We start from the raw sequence: 16,930 nt of genomic DNA, 5'->3' as shown, positions 1-16,930 counted from the left end.
TTTTCCATTCACAGATTACTTATGCTTAGCTACACAATTTATGTCTCTCCTATCAAGTTTCATGTTAATATACATAAAATTCACATAAAGACCAAGAGTTGTTAACTTCTTATCGTGTTTTAGATCATCATCATCATTGTTATCTTGATTATGATCAAACGAGAGGATTGAAATTGACAGGAAAAGAAAGAAACATAGTCAAGATCAAAAAATTGAATCCAGAAAACTCAGCTTTCATTATGGAACCACAGGTGAAATATTAGAAACGATCACATGGTCACATCTTGGAATTCATAAAAAACCTGTCAGTTCAACCTTTACGTGAATTGCTTCCATATAACCCAAAAGTGTATGTAGATGCGATGATTTTTTCACACAATCTCCATTCCCTTTTTTTAAGTGAAACCACCCTCGACGCCACTTTTGTCTCACTTGACTTAGCATAACCACTTTCAGTCAACTTCACAAGCTTCAATCTTTAGAGTTGATTGGATATGATTACATAAATGATTACTTAAGAAAGTGTAACGCATATGACAAATGACACACGATATTTGATGCATTTGTAACCAATACATTGAATAAAACCATAAATAGCAATGCACTTTTGGTTTTTCTTATAAAGTAAGAACAAATGCATCAAACATATAAACAAATTAGGTAAATTACAAAATTGATTGCGTTTAATTTGTTAAATTGTTGAAATCAGTGATTTTGTTTGTATACACCAAAAACACTGAATTTACTGGAAAAAACTTATCAAAAGGGTAGAAGGGCATTTTCGGAAAAAAACTTATCAAAAATAGGTTGGGGGACTTAGCTAATGACACCTGAAACTAGAATAACAATTTATCATGCAGGTATCGTTTAAGTGCTGGAAACTATGGCAGAAACATAAGTTACAGAACAGGGGCGTTTTCGGAATTATAGTTACAAATGCAGAAAATAAAATTCTTATAAGAAAACTTCATGTATTCATGTAAAGAAAACATTGGATAAAACCATAAATTGCGATATAGTTTGGGCTTAAAACGTTAGGGTTTTAGTATTTCATTATATCAGTGTTTTAATAATAGCTAATAAACGTGCTATTTAATGAAACACAACAAAAAAATACACACACAAACACATGCATAGAAGATGAAGAGATTCCAGATCTAATATTAAAAAAACACATATATTGTCTAATAGTATGTATAAAAAATCTAACCTGTTGTATTACTTTTTCTGTTGTATAGGACGCAAAATATGAATGTGGCTATGATATGATATGATTCCACTAGTTAACATTAATCATGCATATATAATAAATTCAATGTTAATATATTAACAAATATGATATGATTATGCAGTAAAGTAACTCACCGTGCGCTATCACTTAATCTTTTCAAGGGATAATGACTTAAAAGGGTAATATATTTTTCGATTTGTACACATTTGGTCACTGAGTTTTTTTTTCGTCCACATTTACCCCTTCAACTTGTTAAACTGTACACATTCAGTCCTTATGACCGGTTACTCCAGGTTAGCCGGGAAAAATGAATTAATAGGGTAATATATATTTCTCATTTTGTACACATTTAGTCCTTAATATTTTTTTGTTTCAAAATAAGTCATTTTTGTTTTCGTACTCATTCAGTACTTATGAATGTGGGACAATCATTGATGAAGTGTGTGAGGTTGTTGATGAGTAATATAAGAAACGCGGAATCCTCAATACTGTTAATGAGTGTGTACAGTCATGCCTTCTCCTTCCCACGATCAACGATAGAACCTGAAAACATAAACAACCGAGTAAGTACAAAGTTTAGTGAGTTTCCCCCAAAATACCCGATACAACAAACGTATTATAATGCATAACGGGCCCACACTCATCATATTGGAATATCTTGGCCTAATTGGTCATCGGACTGGAATGCCAACATGCAACAGGTCCAATCAGTCATCGGACTGGAATACCTAGGGTTTGTCAGCATGACGCCTTAACCCAATCGCTCTTCTCGAGCCTCCGTGCCTACGGCTTACAGCCGACCCGCACTAGGTATCTTGGCCTATAGCCTATAGCAGGACCACCTCAACCTATCCCACCACCATATGGCTATCCCACATAAGATGTCGCGAGAAAAACCTAAATAAACTATTCATAAGTACTGAATGAGTACAAAAACAAAAATGACTTATTTTGCAACAAAAAGAAATATTAAGGACTAAATGTGTACAAAAATATTAAGGATTAAATGTGTACAAAGTGAGAAATATATTACCCTATTAAGTCATTTTTACCGGCTAACCTGGAGTAGCTGGTCATAAGGACTAAATATGTACAGTTTAACAAGTTAAAGGGGCAAATGTGAAAGAAAAAAAAAAGTCAGTGACTAAATGTGTACAAATCAAATTATATATTACCCTTTTAAGTCATTATCCCTCTTTTCAATGTAGAAGAGAGTGCGCACAGCCCCCTATTCTAGCTTCCTACAACTACTACATATTTTATTTTCTATTTTTCTTTTATGTAATGAAACTAATCATTAATCAACTCTGTTTTACCTCCTTCACAGGCTGTATCTTCTCTTGTTTTTGGCATAACTTCCTGATTGGTTGTTTAGTCGTTTAGTTTTTCTCACATTTTTTTTTGTAATATTTTCATGTGGAAAAGAGAAGAAACTATGTGTTTTAGAGTTTTTTTTTAAACTATTCAAACATTCGTTATAAAGAACTTGTGTTGGTAAATTGTAACAAATAAAGCAGTATTATAAACATGTGCATATGTAGTGACAAGAGAAATGAACACGTATATAGCATCCTAATGTGGTCAATCAAGTTGCATCATATATTATTTCAAGCTACAATAGGAAAAACATGACATATATACTTGTTTTTAATCCCAATGTTTAATGAACTCCCCACCTCCACTTGGGTGTGCATTTACATAAAACCCTTTAGGTGTTACAAACCAGTAACAATGTTCGGTACCCACATTAAAATAGCATTTTTTTGAAATGGCTTCGTCAAACAAATCTAAGCTCTGAATTTTTGAACCCCACCAGAAGTAACCATAAAAAAGAGTGTGACCACCAACCTTTTCACAAAAAGACCAACTGTAATCTCCAACGAATGGAATAGTATGATTCCCAAGATCATCATCTCCTGATTTGATGTGAACAACAAGATTGTTAGGGACACCACTAATAACGCTAACATTCCATTTTGTAGTGAACGGACATGAAATCGCTATTGTAGCAATTGGGCATGTTAAGATGACAAAGATGAGCAAGTTAAGCATTGTAGAAGACCTCATGTTTCTCAATAGTTTTCTCTATATTCCATGCACACAAGCTTTCTCTATTTATATGTGTATATGAATCCTTGAAGATCAATATCAGTTACTCCTGCATGAATGTTATTGCTTTGCCTTGTAGGTAGATTTCATCACTATTTAACAAAAAATAAGCTAATAAGCATCTTCCCTTGGAAACTTGAAAGGAGAACTTGAAGAAAGGTAGATCGTCATCTTTAGTATAAATTTAAATTTGATCCATTTTGAGATTACCTCTAATATAAATTTGTACATAATTATTATAAATTTAATTTTGATCAATGATGGAAATTAGTAATCACTTTGGTAAAACAAGGTAATTAAATAACTTAGACATATTCCCTAATGATATTTAACCGAATAACATAATAGTCTTTCATCTAATTGTTACATCCTGAAATCTATACATTCCATGAAAATCAATTACGTGAATTTATTTATTTATTTACTTTTATTAAATTTTAACTCTTGGAGACTCGGACTCCCTCAGTCCCTCTTTACGGGCTTGTGGATTTTGAAAATTATAGACATAATACTCCATTTCAGTTATGTGTCATTAATTCATTATCCTTAATATCCCCATGTTTGGCAATTGGCATCTGTAATTATGTATGCATTGAATACTTAAGAATAAAATATATAATCAGATATGGTTAGTTGTTTTTTCTCTTTTACAAATATTCACTACAACAAAACAAACCTTCACCCACAGCCTAATCCGTGGGTAATTTGTGGGTAATAGGCTTTATCCACGGATTTTCCACAAACACAAATTCGTGGGTGAAAGCTCGTGGGTAATATTTTCCCACATATTACACACGGAAACTACCCACAGATAGGTTACCCACATATTTACCACAAAAATCGTACCCACAAATTTACCCACGGATTATCCACATAAAAGTTACCCACGGCTTTACCACAGACATGTGACCCACGGATTTACCACAGATATGTTACCCACAAATATACCCACATATTATCCACAAATGGTTACCCACACTTTAACCACAGACGGATACCCACGGCTTATCCACGACCTTTTTTTTGTGGATTATTCCGTGGATAATCTGTGGGTAACATGACATATTTATAAAAAAAAATATATTTAAAATTTACAAGAAATCCAATAACTAATACCAAAAGATCTAATATAATAAACAAAGAGTAATTTTGTAACATCAATCTAAAAAGTTTTAAATACAATAACTACAACCATAAAATATTGTTTTCCTCATGGCTTTGTATTGATTTCTTCCATAGTTCTTGCACATGTTTTGGCGTAGGTGCTTGACGCACTACAGGCTACGATTCCACAATGGAGCTACGATTAATGCTTCCACTCTGAGACCTCCTACTCCAAGCAACACCATTCCATCTATGTTTAATAAAAAAATACAAGTTCTTATCTATGATAAAAAATAAGTCAATAAATATAATAAAATAAAAGAAAATGTCTTAAACTCACTTACATTGCACAACTCATAACCTAGCTCTCAAAGGATCCATTGAGGCGAATGGTCACACATCGACATGTCAAACTTGCCTGGAAATACACATACGGCCTTTCTAACAGCCTCTGCTGCTTTTTTCTAGCAGTCTTAAGTAGCTACCTGAAATTCACTTGCAGATCACCTGATTAGTTTAACAACTTAATAAATACCCAACATTCATATAACAAAAAGTAAACATACCACTTTAACAATTCAACAACTAAACATGCCACTTTAACAATTTATCGATCCATCACCATATCAATTTAACAATTTAACCAAACTCTATTCATATCACTTTAACATTTTAGCAACCATAAACAATATCACTTCTACAATTTGTCAAATACAAACAAGTTGTTCTTATGGTTGAATAGATGTTTAGCGAATAGGTGGTGGCTAATCAAGTTGTTCTTTTGGTGGAATAGAGGTTTGAGGGAAGTATTAATTATTTCAAGTGTGCAAAACAAGCTCGGTATGTAGTGCCAATATTACATTAACTTTTTTGTATTGGCTTTACTTGACTTGAAGACATGAGTATATTAGAGGTAAATTACTTTATTATTTTCCTCCAAGGCACACCCCTGATGGAGAGGATACTTTTATGAGTTAAAATTCGAGTATAAAAAAGGGCTTTGAAGTTTCTATCAACGGTTTATGTTATATGAGTTTTACCTTTTGAAATTTTGAGAATAGATGTAAGATGCCCCTTTTGACTACTTTAGATTAGGTTGTATTTCTTATCAACTCCAAAGTTTTGCTCTATGCATCATGTCCGATTTGGGGATAGATGGAGCAGATTCATACAACAAAAACAATGAACTCACACATGAATGATAAAAATTAAACAACAACTAGGGCAGATACCGAGAGATAGAGTCGAGAGATTTACCCTATGCGACATGTCTAATGAAGAGCATAGAAAAAACAAATTAGAGAAATTACAAACTACTGAAATTACAAACACAACATTAGACTAAGAGAGAATCATGGAAATAGAAATACCTTGAAGGCTGAAGAGTTGGAAAACGCTCAGGCGGTGTTGGCGGTCGGGATTTGACTCACCACCGGTGACTAAATCTATGTATCACCGTGACTCTATGAGAGGAAATCGGATAAATATCAAACGGAGAAAACTAAAAATTGATATAAGAGAGCGGTGAAGTGAGGACTGTAGACAAAAGGAGTCGGTTGTCTCGAGGACATAGCTTGGGTCGTCCATGGATGAGATCTGGGAGCCTTCCAGAGAGCACATATAGATTTGTAGGCCACGTCTTCGATGAGGCAAGGCGGCGTTGAGTGAGAGATAGCCGTCAACGGTAACGTCGATGGAGGCAGAGGTTAGGGTTTTGTGTGATTTTGATGGGAGCGGGAGAAAGGGAGAAGCGGGAATCGAAAAGTTTAGGGACGAAGTCACGAAAGAGGAAAGAGATGTAATGTGCGTGTGCTTAAGATTATGAAGCCTTTATTTAAAATAATAAACCAAGATATTGAATTCATAACAAAATTATTGAAATTATAATTAAATAAAATAAAAAAACAATAGGCACTACTATTTCTTTAATGTCAAAAAAAGTTAGCGACACAAAAATGATTTATTTAATATATGCTAAAGATATAACGTAAAAAACAGCTTTTAATGTTACAAAAATGAAAAAACAACTATGGTTTTTCATTTTTTTACCATTAAACATTGAATTACTGGGCCAGGGGTAGAATGGTCATTTTACCCCATGCATGGATTAAGGATTATGGTATGGGACCCAATTGCTAATTGGGTATATTGAATGGTAGTGACAACTCGGGAAGTTGGCGCGGCAACAGCTAAGGAACTCATGCGAGAAGCTTCTGCAGAGCGAGGTGAGTCTTCTCACCATACCAATGGGTCTAAGGCACCAAGGCCGACCCATCTATCTAGTTGTGATGATTGTTGCGAATGTGCTATTGATACATTATGTATTTATGTGAAGACCATGCGGGGGTTCCCATGGCAAATAGTTGATTGTGTGGTATTTGGTATGTTAGTTGTCTTTGTGATACTTGCATGGAAGACCTCGGGGGGTTTCCGAGGCAGTTGGATATAAGACCATGTGGGGGTTCCCATGGCTTTCCAGGCTAACACCATGTGGGGGTTCCCATGGCAGTGTGCTAAGACCACATAGGAGTTCCAGCGGCACCTGGTGAAAGACCTTGGAGGGTTTCCATGGCATCCTTATATGTTTGTATGTTTAGCTCATATGTTTATATGTATAGTTTGCATTATGTCTTGTTTGGCAGGAAGACCTTGTGAGGGTTCCCAAGGCAGGAAGACTGTAACATCCCAAAAATACAACCCAAAAATTTTTGTTTAAAAACTTTACTAAATCATCACATTAAATATTAAAAGATAAATCCATGGATCATGTGTCTCAAAATTTCATAATAAGTTTCTCAAATCAACTGATGTCAAAACATATCAAAATATTTGAATAAAACTCCCAGGATAAACTGAAGTTGTGGTGTGTGTCATGCCATCATCCCGAGCTCTTCCCCTTACTAGCGGAAGTACCTGAAACCAAGAACTGAAACTGTAAGCACAAAGCTTAGTGAGCTCCCCCAAACTACCACATACCATACAATAACATATAAAGCAACTACTGGGCCTTGCCCACTGCATCGGACCGAAGTCCGGAACTAACCAGGGCCTTGCCCTCTGCATCAGACCGAAGTCCGGAAACTGCATCGGACCGAAGTCCGGAACTAACCAGGGCCTTACCCTCTGCATCGGACCAAAGTCCGGAACTGACTGAACATAGCATAGCATAATCATAACTACTGGCATAAACAGATATACTGCATACTGCATCAGACCGAAGTCCAGAACACATAACACAAAGACATGCTCGAATCACAAAGACATCAAGCACAATGAACTACTGCATCAGACCGAAGCCTGGAACTACTGCTAACTAAACGGGCCGGCATTATGGCCGTAGACCCGTTCCTACTGGAAGGAAACTCACCTCGTAACGCTGGCTGTTGAGGTGCTAAATCTGGAACTGTCTGACTGCTGCTCCGGAACTCCCCGGCTACAAATCCCATAAACACTAAATCAGATACTGATAACTAATCTCAGGGTAAAATGACTATTTTACCCCTGGTCCAAGTCAACTTCCTGGTCAAAGTTAATTTCCAGTTGACGGGACTCGCCGAGTTGGGCCGCCAACTCGTCGAGTCCCTGTTCTCATATCTAATTCTCTGCCCACTACTACTCGTCGAGTTTAGCATAGGCTCGACGAGTTCCACTTCGATGCTAATAACAATTCCATCTTCAACTGACTCGCCGAGTTGTATGAACAACTCGTCGAGTCTGTTCTTAAGGCAAGAAGATTGCCTTGGACTCGCCGAGTCAGGGCGCAGACTAGCCGAGTCCCTCCATTACTATATCTACGTCTCAACTCACTGAGTCCAATTCCTACTCACTGATTCCACTCGCAAACTCTCAAAGGGAAAATCTCGGGGACTCGCGACTCGACTCGTCGAGTCTGAAGGAAAACTCGTCGAGTCCCAAGCATGCCATTACTATACAGTCGATTTCTCTCGATTCCAATGCATCCAATTCGTAGATCTGGGTTCCTAGGACTGATTTCACACGTAAAGTTTCTAACTTTACGTTCATGCATGCTCAAGATAAGCTAAAATGCCCAAAAAGGAGTTAAAAGAGGAGATCTAGGTTTGGAATGGGTGCTTAGCTCAATAAAGGTGGCAACCTTGAGCTTAAGGAGTCCTGAAATGCTTAGATCTGAAACCCATTCGACTTAACTACTCAAAAATCGACCTCAAAGTCTAGAAAAGGCTCAAAAACCACACTAGCAAGCTTTTAAGGAGATCTACATGATGACAAGCCAAGATTCAAGCTTTATACCTTAATGGAAGCTGGAATGACACAATAAACTCAGATCTTCTTTGCTTCTCTTGAGAACTCCTCTTCTCCATTCTTCTTCTAACTTCAAAATGCACCAAAATCCTCCACAAAATGAGAAATATCCCAAGAATGCTTAAAGGAAGGCTAGGGTTTAGTAAGGGACGTTCTGAGGGTGATGGAGGCTGGTTTTGGGGCGCATAAAACGTTTAAATAGGGTGCAAACCCTTGAAATTAGGGTTTCATCCAGACTGGCAGACTCACCGAGTCCGAGGATATGGACTCGTCGAGTTTCCAACTTAAACCGCGTGCAAATCCCGTCTCTACTCGACGAGTCGGGCTACAGACTCGTCGAGTACCCCTTTAAGAAATGAAAATTACTTTAATTAAATCACATACTAGAAATGGGGCGTTACAACTCTCCCCCACTTAACTTAGACTTCGTCCTCGAAGTCTGCTGCTACTGAATCTGAGAATAACTCTGGATAATGCTCCCTCATCTCCTCCTCGGCCTCCCACGTCCACTCTGAACCCTTTCGATGCTGCCACTGCACCTTCACTAACTGAACCACCTTGTTCCTCAAGGTCTTCGTGTTCCGATCCAAGATCGCAACTGGTCTCTCGATATAATTCAGGCTGCTATCAACCCGAATATCCTCCAAGGGTACAACTGCTGACTCGTCCACCAAACACTTCCTCAACTGAGAAACATGGAAAGTGTTGTGGATATGGCTAAGCTCTGCCGGAAGGTCCAATCGATAAGCAACCCGACCCACCCGGGCCAAAACCCTAAAAGGACCAATAAACCTGGGGCCCAGCTTGCCCCTCTTCCGGAACCTGATAACACCCTTCCAGGGCGATACCTTCAGGAGGACCATATCGCCCACCTGAAACTCCAAGTCCGAACGCCTCCTGTCGGCGTAACTCTTCTACCGACTATGCGACGTCTGCAATCTGCTACGGACCTGCTGGATCAACTCTGTGGTCTTGAGCACCACCTCGGTACTCCCGATGACTCGCTGACCGACCTCGCCCCAACAAATCGGGGTCCTACACTTTCTCCCGTAGAGCATCTCGAAAGGAGGGCGGTCAATACTAGCGTGGTAACTGTTGTTATACGAAAATTCCGCTAATGGAAGATACGTATCCCAACTGCCACCAAAATCTAAGACACATGCCCGAAACATGTCCTCGAGAGTCTGAATTGTCCTCTCGCTCTGCCCATCCGTCTGGGGGTGGAAAGTGGTGCTAAAATGAAGACGAGTTCCCATCTCGTCATGAAACCGCTTCCAAAACCTGGAAGTAAAACGGACGTCTCGGTCTGATACTACTGATACAGGCACCCCATGCCGTGCCACTACCTCGCGCACATAGATATCGGCTAGCTTCTTGGCCGATATGCTCTCCTGAATCGGTATGAAATGCGCGCTCTTGGTCAGCCGATCCACTATGACCCAAATCGAGTCAACTCCACGTGCGGTCCTGGGAAGCTTAGTGATGAAATCCATAGTGATATCCTCCCATTTCCACACAGGAATGTCTAACGACTGCATCTTGCCGTGGGGTCTCTGGTGTTCTGCCTTGACCTTCCTGCAGGTCAGGCATCTCTCTACGTACCAGGCTACGTCCCGCTTCATGCAGGGCCACCAATAATCAGGTCGAAGATCTCTATACATCTTCGTCGCCCCTGGATGGATGGAGAACCGGGACTTGTGGGCCTCATCCATCAGTACCTGCTGTACTCCGCCCCAGTACGGTACCCATAATCTCCCATAAAGGGTCAACAATCCTCGACTGTCATAGTCAAAGGAAGCTACTCAGCCCACAATCCTCTCACACTTCTGCCTCTCCTCCTTCAGGCCCTCAACCTGTGCCTCTCTAATCTGTTCCAACAATGGAGTAATCACTGTCATCCTCAGACATATATCCCTGATCGGGGCTGCTACCACCTTGCGGCTCAGGGCGTCGGCCACTACGTTGGCCTTGCCCGGATGATAAAGGATCTCACAGTCGTAATCCTTTACCACGTCCAACCATCGGCGCTGCCTCATGTTCAGATTCGGCTGATCCATGAGGTACCTCAAACTCTTGTGATCCGTGTAAATGATACAGCGGACCCCATAGAGGTAATGTCTCCAAATCTTGAGGGCAAACACCACTGCCCCCAGTTCTAAATCGTACGTCGGATAGTTAGCCTCGTGAGGCTTCAACTGTCTAGAGGCATAAGCTATCACATGCCCTCGCTGCATCAACACTGCTCCCATACCTGTGATCGAAGCATCACAGTAAACTACAAAATCCTCTACTCCCTCTGGCAGGGTAAGGATTGGCGCCTCGCACAATCTCTGTCTGAGGGTCTCAAATGCTGCCTGCTGCTCAGGCCCCCAGCGAAACACCACCGACTTCTTTGTCAGTCGGGTGAGCAGAACTGCTATCTTGGAGAAATCCTGGATGAATCTCCTGTAATACCCTGCCAGTCCTAGGAAGCTCCGAATCTCAGTTGGAGACCTCGGGACCTCCCACTGCATCACAGCCTCTATCTTGGCCGGATCTACTAGTATACCCTTCTGGTTGACGAGGTGACCAAGGAACTGCACCTCGCGCAACCAGAACTCGCACTTGGAGAACTTCGCGTAAAGTCTCTCCCTCCTCAGCGTCTCTAGCACCTCTCTGAGGTGCTCCTCATGCTGCTCATGAGTCTTGGAATAAACCAAGATGTCATCAATGAACACTATCACAGACCGATCCAGCATCGGTCTGTATACGCGGTTCATGAGATCCATGAACGCGGCTGGAGCGTTGGTGAGCCCGAACGGCATCACCACAAACTCATAATGGCCATAGCGGGTCCTAAAAGCAGTCTTATGCACATCCTCATCCATGACCCGCATCTGGTGATATCCTGACCGTAGATCAATCTTGGAGAACCAAGATGCTCCCTGAAGCTGGTCAAACAAATCATCTATCCTCGGGAGCGGGTAACGGTTCTTCACCGTCACCTTGTTCAGCTCCCGATAATCTATGCACATACGGTGCGACCCATCCTTCTTCCTCACGAATAAGATCGGGGCTCCCCATGGTGAACTACTCGGCCTGATGAAACCCTTGTCTAGCAGATCCTGCAGCTGCGTAGACAACTCATGCATCTTTGGAGGAGCCAACCGATACGGTGCTTTGGCTATCGGAGCCGCACCCGGGACCAGGTCAATCTGAAACTCAACCTGTCTCTCCGGAGGTATTCCAGGCAAATCCTCTGGGAATACGTCCGGGTACTCTCGTACTACTGGCACATCGTCAATTGTCGCCTTACCCTTCTCCCGGGCATTTATGACATAGGCGATGTACCCTGCGCAACCCTGCTGAACGTAGCGCCTCGCTCTCGCTGCTGAACACAGAATCGGTCCGCGCTGCGGCCTCTCGCCCTGAATCACTAACTCTCCCCCACTGGGAGTGCGAACCCTCGCCGAGTCCCTCCACTACTAGATCTACGTCTCAACTCACTGAGTCCAATTCCCACTCACTGATTCCACTCGTAAACTCTCAAAGGGGAAATCTCGGGGACTCGCGACTCGACTCGTCGAGTCTGAAGGACAACTCGCCGAGTCCCAAGCATGTCATTACTATACAGTCGATTTCTCTCGATTCCAATGCATCCAATTCGTAGATCTGGGTTCCTAGGACTGATTTCACACGTAAAGTTTCTAACTTTACGTTCATGCATGCTCAAGATAAGCTAAAATGCCCAAAAAGGAGTTAAAAGAGGAGATCTAGGTTTGGAATGGGTGCTTAGCTCAATAAAGGTGGCAACCTTGAGCTTAAGGAGTCCTGAAATGCTTAGATCTGAAACCCATTCGACTTAACTACTCAAAAATCGACCTCAAAGTCTAGAAAAGGCTCAAAAACCACACTAGCAAGCTTTTAAGGAGATCTACATGATGACAAGCCAAGATTCAAGCTTTATACCTTAATGGAAGCTGGAATGACACAATAAACTCAGATCTTCTTTGCTTCTCTTGAGAACTCCTCTTCTCCCTTCTTCTTCTAACTTCAAAATGCACCAAAATCCTCCACAAAATGAGAAATATCCCAAGAATGCTTAAAGGAAGGCTAGGGTTTAGTAAGGGACGTTCTGAGGGTGATGGAGGCTGGTTTTGGGGCGCATAAAAACGTTTAAATAGGGTGCAAACCCTTGAAATTAGGGTTTCATCCAGACTGGCAGACTCGCCGAGTCCGAGGATATGGACTCGTCGAGTTGCCAACTTAAACCGCGTGCAAATCCTGTCTCTACTCGACGAGTCGGGCTACAGACTCGTCGAGTACCCCTTTAAGAAATGAAAATTACTTTAATTAAATCACATACCAGAAATGGGGCGTTACAAAGACCATGTCGGGGTTCCCATGGCAGATAAGACCACGTGGGGGTTCCCGTGGCACTAGGTGTAAGACCCTGGAGGGTTTCCATGGCTTCCTTATATGATTATATGCATGTCTTATGTGGTAGGTATAGCTTTTACAACTAATATGATATGTGTTATGTGGATTGTGTGTGAGGTATGCTTTGGGGGACTCACTAAGCTTTATGCTTACGGTTTACAGTTTTGGTTTCAAGTATCATCGATTTGGAAAAGAAGAGCTCGGATTGATCGTAGTGCACACACCTATGATTTCCGCAATGAATGATTTTGGTATGAACTCTGATAAATGTTTTACTTAACGATGATTTTAAATGTTTGAAATAAATTGTATCAATGTTTTAGCTATATTAAAAATGAAATTTTTACCCTTGATTTTTGGGTCGTTACATCTTATTTTACACATACATTCATACATACTTAGTAAATCATTGTATTATTTTTTTCATCAAGTTGTATACACATACTTATGTATGTGTATGTGTGTACTAAGTTGATGAAACAAAGCAATGCATTGATTTATTATATTGATTGAAATGTAGAACGAACAAAACAACGTTTAATGGTCGAAAATAGAAAATTTGGTTCTGATCTGTGGGTAGTCCGTGGATAATCACCCACGGATTACCCACGCAACAAAACCATTTTTTATTTTTTGACCTTTAAACGTTGTTTTTTTCATTCCATCTTTAACTCAACTTAATCAATTAATGTATTTGTTCAACTTATTTCATAAATACACTTAAACATACATATATACACTTCCACATGCATACATACTTAATAAATCAATACACTCTTTTGTTTCATCAACTTATTATATATATATATATATATATATATATATATATATATATATATATATATATATATATATATATATATATTTCTGCATTTGTATTTGTATCTTTATAATAAGTTGAGGAAAGATAGAAATGCAATGATTTATTTAAATTATGCTAAAGATATAATGTAAAAAACATCGTTTATAGTTACATTAATGAAAAAACAACTTTGGTCTGTGGGTAATCTGTGGAAAATCACCCACAGATTTCCCACGGTCCAATAGAGTTTTCCATTTTTGACCATTAAACGTTGTTTTTCCCGTTCCATATTTAAATCATCTAAATCATTTAATGTTTTAACTTGTTTGTTCAATTTATTTCATAAATATACTTAAATATACATACATATCGTTACAAAAGCATATATACTTATTTAATCAAAATACTCATTTGTTTCATCAACTTATTATACACGTACATGTGTCTGTGTATGTTTATAACAAGTTAAAACATAGCAATACAATGATTTATTAAATTATGATAAATATGGAAAGAAAAAAACAACATTTATAGGTCGAAAATTGAAAAAACGATTCTAGTATGTGGGTAATCCGTGGAAAATCACCCACAGATTTTCCACCGTCTAGAAGAGTTTTTCCATTTTCTGAATTCTGTGGGTAAGCCGTGGGTAATGGCCATTTTTTTCCCACGGACTTTCCACTGATTTCGATGTGTAGGTATTCCGTGTGTAATCCGTGACAACTGATTTATAAATTAGGGTTTTTTCAGTAGTGGGGAATCCGTGGGAAATTTGTGGGTAATTACCCACAGATTTTGTCTGTGGGTAATTTTCGTGGGTGAAAGTCATTTGTGTAGTAGTGATTTATGTATAAAATATTTATGTATAGGGACCAAATATGAGCACTAACACAAATTAGGGAACCAAAACTAAATAATATTTAACATACACTACAACAAACGTGATCATTAGCGGCAACACGGGTCACCGCTACAGAGTGTGGTTGTCGCCGCTAAAGCTATTAGCCGCGACCTGTCGCCGTTGTTGTCTCGTCGTAAATGCTCAATCTGTCGCCGCTAATGTTGGAACCTGAAAGTGAACCTCTAGCAATCTCTAACACTTAAAGATACGAAGTTAGGCTTGAGTCCGAAATGGTTATGGTACGAGATGATGATAGAGTCCGGAGTGGAGTATGAACTGAGATGAAGAAATGTTTCGAGATCATGTGTCAGTCTGTGCATTAACTATTCTTGTCTTTAGTTTGATGTAACTTTTCATAGGACCAAGTCTTTTTTGTTTATTTAGATAATCAGTATATCAGAAGTAGTATTATTATCCGGTCCTTTGTATGTCAAACAGTTTGTACAATGCTCCTCTTTGACTATTTAAGGAGTGATTGAATGACAAGAATATTACAGATTGTTCTTCCAAAGATAACATATTTTCACATTAACTCTCTTTCGCTTTTTCTATCATACCAAACTCTTTCAAAACATTCTACTTGTTCATTTATTGTCTTTACCTTGATTATACTCATAGTTCTATATTTAATACTTGAAGTACTTTGTTGATTTCTATCTCCAGTCCCGACTGTTGTCAGACTTGACTGGAACACATAATTATAAGCAGACATTGATCTTAAACATTAACTCAAGGTTTGAGTTTTCGAACCTTGTCCCTGCGCATCGTATATTTGTTCTCACAATTGGTACCAGAGCTTGAATAATTGTCCTTTGAATCCATAAGAACAGATTATAGTTGATTCGAGATTACCCTGGTATTTCGATCATTTCTGTGTTCAGGATAAAAGTTCTTCTATATACCACTTTTTCTCAAGATATTTTAACTTCAATGGCTGCTTCTAATTCTCAACAAATGTATTAAATGCAAATAACAAATATCGTGGGTTGCCCTTCTCGTGCCCCACTGCTAGTTCTTGAAGAGTATGATCACTGGAAAGTCAGAATGGAAATATTTTTACTTGGTAAAGAAAAAGGTGAAGCTATCTGGAGATTCGTTAAAGAAGGTCCACATGTTCCAATTCAAATAATTGTTAGAGATGCTGCTGCAACTCTCATGGGACAAGATGAACAACATCAAGCACCTCTCACTGTTGATGACATCGAAAAACTTTATGTAGATCAAGTTGCCATTTCAGAAATGGTGCTTGGTGTTCCACCTTCTCTCTTTGAGCACATTAAACTATGCAAATCTACTAAAGAGATTTGGGACACACTTCAAAACCTGTTTGACGGATCAGAAAACATGAAGGATAAGCATCTAACCTCCATTGTCAACGAGTTCGATACCTTCACTACAACTCTTGGTGAATATGTTGCCTCGGCTTCAAACAGATACCGAATCGTCGTCAACAACATGACAACTCATGGGATAGTCCGAACCCCACTAGAATACAACCTCAAGTTCATTAACAGCCTCGGAAAGGGATGGGGAAATGTGAAATCGTGTCTTCAGATTAATGGATCTCTGAAAAAGCTGAACCTCTACTAACTGTTTGATGAGCTTCAAGGTCATGAATCAAATGTTGCACAAACCCTACGAGAACTCACAGGGGGTCCTCTAGCTCTTGTTAGTTCTTACGATCCTCAGATTCCGAATCTCGCTGTCTCAAACCCCTTCACAACTGTTGTTCCATATATCCCACATGTTCAACCCTCACCTCCAGTCTTACTTGTTCCTATAAACAACAACTATCAATTAAATGGTGACCTCAACCCTAGAGAAATGGACTCCGAACACCGCTTCCAACAGGAGTTTGCCTTGCTTCCCATGAAATACAATCGTCCTTTTAACAAGCCATATCACAACCGTTTCCATGATCCTCACCATAATAATCCTCAACCATTCAACAAACCTTCAGAAAACCCACTAGCTTACAACCCTAACCTTCCTACACCAAATCACGCCTCAGAATCTTCACAGACACCGAAGTCAGACAAACCCAAGATTGTATGTCACAAATGTGGTCATGCAAACCATTTTG

General features: G+C 39.5%; 1 protein-coding gene and 1 long non-coding RNA gene across 2 annotated transcripts; both read right to left on the bottom strand.

The window, feature by feature from the left end:
• Positions 1–2,878: 2,878 nt before the first annotated feature.
• LOC145112517 (S-protein homolog 5-like) lies at positions 2,879–3,298 on the bottom strand. The gene has a single exon (XM_079048673.1). The coding sequence runs from the start codon at positions 3,296–3,298 to the stop codon at positions 2,879–2,881; it is 420 nt and encodes a 139-aa protein (XP_078904799.1).
• A 1,148-nt stretch (positions 3,299–4,446) lies between these two features.
• LOC145116510 (uncharacterized) lies at positions 4,447–6,242 on the bottom strand. Its single transcript, XR_013712128.1, has 3 exons — positions 5,815–6,242; positions 4,789–4,929; positions 4,447–4,694 (listed from the first exon to the last, which is right to left on the bottom strand). It is a non-coding gene; the product is annotated as an uncharacterized LOC145116510 (long non-coding RNA).
• Positions 6,243–16,930: the final 10,688 nt, after the last annotated feature.

The sequence above is a fragment of the Lactuca virosa genome, chromosome 5 (genome assembly GCF_052849685.1).
Source record: "Lactuca virosa cultivar CGN04683 chromosome 5, Lactuca_virosa_CGN04683_v6, whole genome shotgun sequence".
NCBI lineage: Eukaryota > Viridiplantae > Streptophyta > Magnoliopsida > Asterales > Asteraceae > Lactuca > Lactuca virosa.
This window is presented reverse-complemented; position numbering and strand designations above follow the sequence as displayed.

What these genes read in the sequence shown, in the direction of transcription:
- LOC145112517 (XM_079048673.1), bottom strand. Translation starts at nt 3,298, where the DNA reads ATGAGGTCTTCTACAATGCTTAACTTGCTCATCTTTGTCATCTTAACA.